The 11,286-nt window shown below is 50.7% G+C and overlaps 1 protein-coding gene across 3 annotated transcripts in view; it reads left to right on the top strand.

The window, feature by feature from the left end:
• The window catches only part of slc37a1 (solute carrier family 37 member 1), a 161,241-nt gene extending 158,011 nt beyond the window's left edge, over window positions 1–3,230 (top strand). For all 3 annotated transcript variants that reach the window (XM_070893262.1, XM_070893263.1, XM_070893264.1), the window contains exon 21: window positions 1,219–3,230. In XM_070893262.1, coding sequence (XP_070749363.1) covers window positions 1,219–1,234 — 16 coding nt within the window. In that variant the 3' untranslated portion in view covers window positions 1,235–3,230. The remainder of the gene's footprint in view (window positions 1–1,218) is intronic.
• Window positions 3,231–11,286: the final 8,056 nt, after the last annotated feature.

Genomic DNA, 11,286 nt, shown 5'->3' on the forward strand with positions numbered 1-11,286 from the left:
CCCTGTCTCCATCACAGGACCCAGATACCCCCCTGTCCCCATCACATCACCCAGATACCCCCCTGTCCCCATCGCATCACCCAGATACACCCCTGTCCCCATCGCAGGACCCAGATACCCACCCTGTCCCCATCGCAGGACCCAGATACCCACCCTGTCCCCAGCGCAGGACCCAGATACCCACCATGTCCCCATCGCAGGACCCAGATACCCCCCTGTCCCCATCGCAGGACCCAGATACCCACCCTGTCCCCATCACACCACCCAGATACCCCCCTGTCCCCATCACACCACCCAGATACCCCCCCGTCCCCATCACACCACCCAGATACCCCCCTGTCCCCATCACACCACCCAGATACCACCCCGTCCTCATCACACCACCCAGATACCCCCCCTGTCCCCATCGCAGGACCCAGATACCACCCTGTCCCTATCGGAGCACCCAGTATTCAGTGTTTTCCGGAAGATTTGTCAACATTTAAGTACAGTTTACATCTTGGTTTATGGAAAGGGGATGTGGGAACATAGTGGGCACATAGGATCAGAACTGCTGCTCGTGTGAAGGATGGACATCAACACGGTTGTAATTTCTCTGTATTTCTATTGGTGGAGCTTGTTATTGTGTGACGGACGAGCTACACGAATGATAAAGCACCGAGGCCTATTCGGCCCATCCTGCCTGTGCTGGCGCTTTGGTCGAGCGACCCAATCAGTCCCACTCCCCCTGCTCCTTCCCCATAGCCCTGTGATTTATTTTTTCCTTTTCAAGTATTTATCCAATTCCTTTTTGAAAGTTATTTCAGAATCTGCTTCTACTGCCCTTTCAGCCAGTGCATTCCAGATCATCGTAACTCGCTGTGCTTTTTAATTCATTCCTGGGATGTGGGCGTCGCTGGAAAGGCCGGCATTTATTGCCTGTGACAAGGTGGTGGTGAGCCACTGCCTTGAACCACTGCAGTCTAGGCTTCTTTGTGGTGGTTTATGGGTTTAAATTATCTATCCCTTTTAATATTTCATTGCATTAATGCGGATCCCCTTTAGCAGCTGCCTTTCGAGACTAAAGTGTCAGCTTCTCTAACTGGCCTCTTCCCATGCCTCGGTGGTTTTACTCAGTTGGAAGGTCTGGCACTTTCTTTTGCTAACTTGTGTTTGTTTCTGTGCTCCCCCCCCCCCCCCCCCCCAACCACATGACCCAACCCCCCGACCCACCTACAGGTTGAAGGAACACTGATGACCACTCCTCAGTACCACATCTCGAGTTTGAACAGTTGGGTTTGTGTCTAATCCAAGTTTCACAATGCTACTGAAGAAACATATTTGCACAACACTGGGGACAGACAGTGGAAATCCTGTGCCTAGACTGCAGCCTGCAGCATCTGTCTGTCACATTCCAATCTCAGGATTGTGTACTGTTTAAACTTCAAAATTAACCGTGTGCTGTCTGAGCCAAATTCAGCGTGCCTTGCACCTTGTATTTATGAAGACAATCCGTGCCTTTGTGCTTATTTAGAAAGCGATTTGCTTATTTCTGATACGAGCGGTATTACCGCAGCTGCAGTTTACAATCAATGTATTTATTTTGGGGGACTTTCGTGGTTTTTGTGGGATCTGGTACACGTGTCGATTTTAGATTTCTGCTAGCAACTAGCCAACAGAATGATCACATCAAAGACCCAATAAAGGACGCAAGGGAAAGACCTAGCACCACAGTGAGAAGGAGCTCGCACTGAAAGGCAAGCATTTGGTGTGCAAGAGCCTCTAACATGCCTTTCCCTCACATCAAAGCTGACTCCTTTCTTTCAGACTGGCTGAAGGTCACTAATATAACTTTTCTTTACAAAAAAAAGTTGCTCAAGCCTGCCTACTATGACACTTGTTCCTCATTAATGTGCTTTTTCAGTGATTTCCAAATTGTAACTTTAATATTTGGGATGGGGCTGTAAGTTTTGAAATCTCAGTACCTGAAATGAATGAGCAGTTGTTGAGATTAATTTGCTCCCCATCTCTCCTGAAGCACTGACTCCAGAATCCCTCTTATAGATGAGCTTAGTCTTTGTGCTCTTTGAAAACTCTCCTTTATTTGATATTCAGACTCTTCCAATGTGTGCCTGCTCTGAGCTGATCGGCTGAATGAAATGGACCAAGCCTGTGACTCTGGAAGCCATTTCCTGCTGAATGATAGGAGAAGAGATTCTGGCAAAGCTCGTGAGTTAGAGACCATGTATTCTCTCAGCTCGGCAGGGTAGATGAAGCTTAAAGGACCAAATGACTGTGTTGAATGATTCTGCTTTCCTTGTAGCACTGCAGTTAGAGTGTAAATTCAACATGAATCGCGAATCCAAGAACAGACCTGGCACTGTAGTGAAGTGGAGCGAGATTCCATCGCGGAGAGAATCTCGCTCTGCTTCGCTTAAGAGCCACTTTGGGACTTGACAACCGATTCACACTACAAAGGTGTGTGCAAGTGTGTGAGGCCAAAGACACTTGATGCTAGTATGCATCATGTAGTGTGAATATACTAATCAAGACCCACTGTAGAGCAGGCAATGAAACGTTAATGAAGAAGGGGTGATTATGTTTGACGTGTGAACAAGAGCCATCACACAAGCTCAGCGCCCGCTTGGCAATCTACATAGAAACTCAGGCTCAAATTACAATGTTAAATGTTTAAAAAATTAAACCGCATCCTGGGACAGCGGGACAGTCAGTGTATCCAATGACTACTGTCACAGGTTCAGATACTTAATAAAAAGTTTCACCCAGATGCATGAATTATGGGCATGACTTAACCAAAATCTACTGAATAACTGGGAAGGCAGAATTGTGTATGTTAGAGAGAAAATGCATGTATTTATTTAGCACCTTCTAACTTTTCTTGGGTCCCAAAGTTCGAAAGGCATTTTTTGGAGTGACTTATTAGGTAAAGATGGTATTTTGCACATAGCAAGTGAATGAAGTTGATTGAAAACAGAATGTTGACCAAGACACTAGGAGAACTCCCTCTTTTTCAGAATTGTGGCATGAGAACATTTACCTGAACAGGCAGATATGAAATGGTTTACCAACTCATTCGAAAATGCAAATGCCAGCAAATGCAGCACTCCCTTAGTATTAGAGCGTTAGCCTAGATTATGTGCTAGTCTTTTCTGAGTCAGACGGGCATGCTGCTTGAGCTCAAAGCTGTATATTCTACCTTGTATCACACTGGGCAGATTACTCCAGTGTAGATTGCACTGGCAGATTACTCCAGTGTAGATTGCACTGGCAGATTACTCCAGTGTAGATTGCACTGGCAGATTACTCCAGTGTAGATTGCACTGGCAGATTACTCCAGTGTAGATTGCACTGGCAGGTTATTCCAGTGTCGATTACACTGGCAGGTTATTCCAGTGTCGATTACACTGGCAGGTTATTCCAGTGTAGATTACACTGGCGGGTTATTCCAGTGTAGATTGCACTGGCAGGTTATTCCAGTGCAGATCGCACTGGCAGGTTATTGCAGTGCAGATCGCACTGGCAAGTTATTGCAGTGTAGATCGCACTGGCAGGTTATTGCAGTGTAGATTGCACTGGCAGGTTATTGCAGTGCAGATCGCACTGGCAGGTTATTGCAGTGTAGATCGCACTGGCAGGTTATTCCAGTGTAGATCGCACTGGCAGGTTATTCCAGTGTAGATCGCACTGGTCTGTTATTTCCGGTGTAGATCGCACTGGACAGGTTAATAATCTTCTAGCAGACTTGTTATTACAGGAGCTAAAATTTGCAGGTCAAGTCGTGACTCAAACTTTTTATCAGACTGAAAAATTTCATTTTAAGGACTCAATGTTTTAAAAATATTAGAATTTTTACAACATAATAACGATCGGTTATTAATCTGCAGTAGTTGGGCTACAACTCAAATCCCCACTAACGGAATCTTCGAAATGCTGGTCGAAATATTGTAAACAATGGAAAACCGGCCCACAAAGACAGAAGAGCGGAAATCTGTGCAGCACGAAGCGAATATTATCATAAATGTTTGTGCCCGTATCCAATTCCTTGCTTCACACTTTGACATCTTAGGCCATTAAAATGAAACTGATGAGGAACAAGCTAAACCTAACGTTTGAACGTTGGGCCTGCAAGTAACTCCTAACCCTATCGTTCATTTACATGGCCGAGCACTATTTCCTAGCTTGGGAATATTGTCCTTCCTTTGCACTTTAACCAAGTTCCCCATGCTCTTGAACATTCCCTTTTCAAATTTCCTTTTAAAAGACTTTATGAATCTGCTTTGCAGTCGAGAAGTTCACATTCTAACCTGCCTCTGTGTAAAAACATTTTCTGTGACATCCATTTTAATTCTGTTCGAGAAACCGATTATACCAGTGGGTACTGAGGGCTGTAAAGGAATGTGCTTTGGAGCAAGGTATGTTGCAGGAAAGTAACTGAGGTGGCACAGCAGAACGCTGCTGATGGTAAAGTCTGCACTGGGTGAGGAGCACGACTTGGCTTGGGGCATTGGGAGTAGGATTTCACATTGCCGATAACGGTGAACTATTGGGCAGTGTGATTGCCCGTCCCCATGGGACCGAGAGCTCTTTGGGAGTTGCCGCAGATGTGATGGGCCAAATGGCCTCCTCCAGTGCTGTAAAATTCCAATAATCTGCCTAGAGTCGACCAGCGGAGTATAGGCTGTTGTAAGTTGGCACTGGACTGTACCAGAGGAGGAGAGTGAAACAGAAAATGATTACTAGGGCAAGGCAGACGGGCTGGATGATCAGTGTGTGTGTGTGGGGGGTGGGTGGCTGGGTGAGCAGTGTGTGTGTAGGGGGGTGGGGGAGCTGGGTGAGCAGTGTGTGTGTGTGTGTGGGGGGGTGGTGCTGGGTGAGCAGTGTGTGTGTGTGGGGGGGGGGGGGGCTGGGTGAGCAGTGTGTGTGTGTGTGGTGGGGGGGGGCTGAGTGAGCAGTGTGTGTGGGGGGGCAGGGGAAGTGCTGGGTGAGCAGTGTGTATGTGTGTGGGGGGGGTGGTGCTGGGTGAGCAGTGTGTGTGTGTGGGGGGGGGGGGCTGGGTGAGCAGTGTGTGTGGGGGGGCAGGGGAAGTGCTGGGTGAGCAGTGTGTGTGTGTGTGGGGGGGGGGTGGTGCTGGGTGAGCAGTGTGTGTGTGTGTGTGTGTGGGGGGGGCTGCTGGGTGAGCAGTGTGTGTGTGTGGGCTGGGTGCTGGGTGAGCAGTGTGTGTGGGGGGGGGGGTGGAGGGTGGTGCTGGGTGAGCAGTGTGTGTGGGGGGGGGCTGGGTGAGCGCTGTGTGTGTGTGTGGGGGGGGTGCTGGGTGAGCAGTGTGTGTGTGTGGGCTGGGTGCTGGGTGAGCAGTGTGTGTGGGGGGGGGGCTGGGTGAACAGTGTGTGTGTGGGGGGGGCTGCTGGGTGAGCAGTGTGTGTGTGTGGGCTGGGTGCTGGGTGAGCAGTGTGTGTGGGGGGGGGCTGGGTGAGCGCTGTGTGTGTGTGTGGGGGGGGTGCTGGGTGAGCAGTGTGTGTGTGTGGGGGGCAGGGGAAGTGCTGGGTGAGCAGTGTGTGTGTGTGTGTGTGGGGGGGGGTGGTGCTGGGTGAGCAGTGTGTGTGTGTGTGGGGGGGGCTGCTGGGTGAGCAGTGTGTGTGTGGGGGGGGCTGGGTGAGCAGGTGTGTGTGTGTGGGGGGGGGGGGGCTGGGTGAGCAGTGTGTGGGGGGGGGTGCGGGGTGAGCAGTGTGTGTGTGGGGGGCAGGCTGGGTGAGCAGTGTGTGTGTGTGTGGGGGGGGGGGGGTGCTGGGTGAGCAGTGTGTGTGTGTGGGGGGGGGGGCTGGGTGAGCAGTGTGTGGGGGGGGGTGCGGGGTGAGCAGTGTGTGTGTGGGGGGCAGGCTGGGTGAGCAGTGTGTGTGTGTGTGGGGGGGGGGGGTGCTGGGTGAGCAGTGTGTGGGGGGGGGTGCTGGGTGAGCAGTGTGTGTGTGTGTGGGGGGGTGCTGGGTGAGCAGTGTGTGTGTGGGGGGGGGGTGCTGGGTGAGCAGTGTGTGGGGGGGGGGTGCTGGGTGAGCAGTGTGTGTGTGTGTGGGGGGGTGCTGGGTGAGCAGTGTGTGTGTGGGGGGGGGGGTGCTGGGTGAGCAGTGTGTGGGGGGGGGGGCTGGGTGAGCAGTGTGTGTGTGTGTGGGGGGGTGCTGGGTGAGCAGTGTGTGTGTGTGTGGGGGGGTGCTGGGTGAGCAGTGTGTGTGTGTGGGGGGGTGCTGGGTGAGCTGTGTGTGTGTGTGGGGGGGGCTGGGTGAGCAGTGTGTGTGTGTGGGGGGGGGCTGGGTGAGCAATGTGTGGAGGGGGGGTGCGGGGTGAGCAGTGTGTGTGTGGGGCGGGGGGGCTGGGTGAGCAGTGTGTGTGTGTGGGGGGCAGGCTGGGTGAGCAGTGTGTGTGTGTGGGGGAGCTGGGTGAGCAGTGTGTGTGTGTGTGGGGGGGGATGCTGGGTGAGCAGTGTGTGTGTGTGGGGGGCAGGCTGGGTGAGCAGTGTGTGTGTGTGGGGGAGCTGGGTGAGCAGTGTGTGTGTGGGGGGGGCAGGCTGGGTGAGCAGTGTGTGTGTGTGTGTGTGGGGGGCTGGGTGAGCAGTGTGTGTGTGGGGGGCAGGCTGGGTGAGCAGTGTGTGTGTGTGGGGGTGCTGGGTGAGCAGTGTGTGTGTGTGTGTGTGTGGGGGTGGCTGGGTGAACAGTGTGTGTGTGGGGGGGGCTGCTGGGTGAGCAGTGTGTGTGTGTGTGTGTGGGGGGCTGGGTGAGCAGTGTGTGTGTGTGTGTGTGGGGGTGGCTGGGTGAACAGTGTGTGTGTGGGGGGGGCTGCTGGGTGAGCAGTGTGTGTGTGGGGGGGCTGGGTGAACAGTGTGTGTGTGGGGGGGGCTGCTGGGTGAGCAGTGTGTGTGTGGGGGGGCCGGGTGAACAGTGTGTGTGTGGGGGGGGCTGCTGGGTGAGCAGTGTGTGTGTGGGGGGGCCGGGTGAGCAGTGTGTGTGTGTGGGGGGGGAGTGCTGGGTGAACAGTGTGTGTGTGGGGGGGGCTGCTGGGTGAGCAGTGTGTGTGTGGGGGGGCTGGGTGAACAGTGTGTGTGTGGGGGGGGCTGCTGGGTGAGCAGTGTGTGTGTGGGGGGGTGGTGCTGGGTGAGCAGTGTGTGTGTGGGGGGGCTGGGTGAGCAGTGTGTGTGTGTGTGGGGGGGCTGGGTGAGCAGTGTGTGTGTGGGGGGGTGTGCTGGGTGAGCAGTGTGTGTGGGGGGGATGGGGGCAGGGGAAGTGCTGGGTCACTGTGTATCTGACTGCACTACAGCTCCCTGTTGTAGACTTTGTTTGTGGACTGATTTCTCGGTGTTTTGTGTTTGTGCGATGGGCCGCTGTGGTCCTGGTATTCAGGAGCTACGTGAATTCTTCACCTGCCTCTTTATTTTTAATGTTTTTAAAGAGAGCTGGTTTCTGAATATTGATTTGCACATGTATTTTGGTCAACAGCCACATTGACTTCCTCGGGAGGTGATGGAAACTGTGATTTTCTTTGAAGCTAATGCACTATGCGAAAAATAAGATGTACTTTGTCTTAAAGGGTTTAGAAATAATACAGATTTTATGCATTATTGCCAGAATATGTCTCTGGATGGTGAAATTAAGTGGTTTACAATTTTCTTGTAACTTAAGGTGCATTACCTCAGGTACCACATCCATTATCTGAAATAAAGAGGAAAAAAAAGAAAGACTTGTATTTATATTGTGCCTTTTACGCTCTCGGGACATCACAAAGCGTTTTAGAGCCAATGAATTATATAGAATGTACAGCACAGAAAGAGGTCGTTCGGCCCAGCCAGTCTGTGCTGGTGTTTATACTCCACACCAGTCTCCTCCCATTCCCTCTGCCTCATCTCAGTCTGTCAGCGTATCTCTATTCCCTTTTCTCTCATGTACTCGCCTCGTTTCCTTTTGAAAGTGTTGTGTATCTGTAAAGCATGCACTCCCATGTTCCGCCACCAGGGAGCTCATCCCCTGAAGGCCCAAGGGATCTCAGCATCCCTTGGGAGAACTGTATATAAGCTGGCCCCTAAGGCCTGTTCTTCACTCTGGAGTGTCTTATTAAAGACTGAGAGCACAGTTACTTTAACCTCCCTGTGTGCAGCCTCATTTGTATTCGCAACACAATAGAAAGCATCTAAGCTATTTGCCTCAATCACTTCCTATGGCCCCTAGTTCCACATTCTAATCGTTCTGGGTAAAGATGTTTCTCCTCATTTCCCCATTGGGTCTTGCAATAACTATCCTGTACTGATGGCCCCTAGTTCTGGATTCTCCCACAAGTGGAAACGTTCTCTCTGCAGCTACCCTGCCCAACCCCTTCATCGTTTCACATCCCTCCACCAGGTCCCCTCTGAGTCTTCTCTTTTCTGAACCTCGACAATCTTTCCCAATAGCTGCAATCTCTCAGTTCTGGTCCCAGCCATGTAAATCTTGCTTGCATTTTTTCCAGTGCTTCTCTGCCCCTTTAATATTACGGAGACTGGAACTGTGCACAGTACTCCAGTGTGGCCTGACCATTGTCCGAGACAGGTTTAAGAGTACGGAGACTGGAACTGTGCGCAGTATTCCAGTGTGGGTGACCATGGTCCGAGACATGTTTAATAGTACGGAGACTGGAACTGTGCGCAGTACTCCAGTGTGGGTGACCATGGTCCGAGACATGTTTAATAGTACGGAGACTGGAACTGTGTGCAGTACTCCAGTGTGGGTGACCATGGTCCGAGACAAGTGTAACATAACTTCACTACTTCTGAATTCTGTACCTCGAGAATTCAATCCCAGAGCTTAGTCATCACTTTTTAATAGCCTTGCTGACCTTCAAGGCTGCTTTGAATGATTTGTTCTTCTACCCAATTCATAGAATGGCCTCCTGTGTTGTGACCATAGGCCTGTCGAGCCTGAGCCACATTCAGTTTCTGATTTTCGATGGTGTCGGTCATGCTTGTATTCCTGCCAAAGTGCATCACCTCACATTTATCTTTGTTAAACTTCATTTGCCACTTAACTGCCCAGTCTGCAAGTTTTCTAATTTCTTGTATTATGTTGCATTCTTTCTCATTGTTAGCTATACCGCCTACCACCTCCCCACCCCCCCTCCGCAGTTTGGTATCAAACTTGTTCCTAAGTCCAAATTGTTGTGTATGGAGAAAGAGTCAGACTGAACACTGTAAGCTCAAAGTAAACTGTGACCTTAGTCTTTTATTGCAGGTCTCCAGAGTGCCTCTCCAACCTGTGAGGCCTCCTTAAATACCTGTGCTCTCAAGGGATTATGGGATCCTTTGGGACTCCCGGGATGAGCCCTCTGGTGGCTGTACAGAGTAAATACACCTTTACATATATAACAACACTCCCCAGCCCCACCCCGCCCCCCCTCCAAAGTCAATAATGTAACTATTTACAATGTGAGTCGATCTGGGGCCCTTCTTGCCCTGGTTGATCGTCTCGGTGTGAAAGCTGGTGTTGTTGAATCATTTGTTGGGCCCTCGCTGGGCTGCTGTGCAGCTGGCCTTGCTGGGCTGCCTGGCGTGTTGGGCCCTGCAGGGCTGCTGTGGATGATGGTTTCTGCTTCGTGGTCAACCGTGGTGCCGGTTGCCACTGGTGTGTATGTTGGGGGATCAAAAAGGTAGGGTCCAAAGTGGGTTGCTCAGGATAGTCCGTGAATCTGAGTTTGATTTGGTCCAAGTGTTTCCAGTGAATGAGTCCATTTGAAAGTTTGACCCGAAACACCCTGCTCCCCTCTTTGGCCACGACAGTGCCGGGAAGCCACTTGGGACCTTGCCCATAATTTAATATAAATACATAATCATTGATTTCAGTCTCACGTGACACATTTGCGCTATCATGGTATGCACTTTGTTGAAGCCACCTGCTCTCTACCTGTTCATGCAGATCAGGGTGAACTAACGAGAGCCTTGTCTTAAGTGCTCTTTTCATGAGCAGTTCAGCAGGTGGGATCCCAGTGAGTGAGTGGGGTCTGGTGTGGTAGCTAAGCAGGACTCGGGATAGGCGAGTCTGCAGTGAGCCTTCAGTTACCCTCTTCAAGCCTTGCTTGATGGTTTGCACTGCTCTCTCTGCCTGACCATTGGACGCTGGTTTAAACGGGGCAGATGTGACATGTTTGATCCCGTTATGGGTCATGAATTCTTTGAACTCAGCACTGGTAAAACATGGCCCGTTGTCGCTCACCAGGACATCGGGTAAGCCGTGAGAACATTAAGGCGGATTGCAAAAGTTTCTATGGGTATATAAAGAGAAAAAGGTTAGTAAAGACAAACGTAGGTCCCCTGCAGTCAGAATCAGGGGAAGTCATAACTGGGAACAAAGAAATGGCAGACCAATTGAACAAGTACTTTGGTTCGGTATTCACTAAGGAGGACACGAACAACCTTCCGGATATAAAAGGGGTCTGAGGGTCTAGTAAGGAGGAGGAACTGAGGGAAATATTTATTAGTCGGGAAATTGTGTTGGGGAAATTGATGGGATTGAAGGCCAATAAATCCCCAGGGCCTGATGGACTGCATCCCAGAGTACTTAGGGAGGTGGCCTTGGAAATAGCGGATGCATTGACAGTCATTTTCCAACATTCCATTGACTCTGGATCAGTTCCTATGGAGTGGATGGTATCCAATGTAACCCCACTTTTTAAAAAAGGAGGGAGAGAGAAAACAGGGAATTATAGACCGGTCAGCCTGACCTCAGTAGTGGGTAAAATGATGGAATCAATTATTAAGGATGTCATAGCAGCGCATTTGGAAAATGGTGACATGATAGGTCCAAGTCAGCATGGATTTGTGAAAGGGAAATCATGCTTGACAAATCTTCTGGAATTTTTTGAGGATGTTTCCAGTAAAGTGGACAAAGGAGAACCAGTTGATGTGGTATATTTGGACTTTCAGAAGGCTTTCGACAAGGTCCCACACAAGAGATTAATGTGCAAAGTTAAAGCACATGGGATTGGGGGTAGTGTGCTGACGTGGATTGAGAACTGGTTGTCAGACAGGAAGCAAAGAGTAGGAGTAAATGGGTACTTTTCAGAATGGCAAGCAGTGACTAGTGGGGTACCGCAAGGTTCTGTGCTGGGGCCCCAGCTGTTAACATTGTACATTAATGATTTAGACGAGGGGATTAAATGTAGTATCTCCAAATTTGCGGATGACACTAAGTTGGGTGGCAGTGTGAGCTGCGAGGAGGATGCTATGAGGCTGCAGAGTGACTTGGATAGGTTAGGTGAGTGGGCAAATGCATGGCAGATGAA

Source organism: Pristiophorus japonicus, chromosome 11, assembly GCF_044704955.1.
Source record: "Pristiophorus japonicus isolate sPriJap1 chromosome 11, sPriJap1.hap1, whole genome shotgun sequence".
NCBI classification, from domain to species: Eukaryota; Metazoa; Chordata; class Chondrichthyes; family Pristiophoridae; genus Pristiophorus; species Pristiophorus japonicus.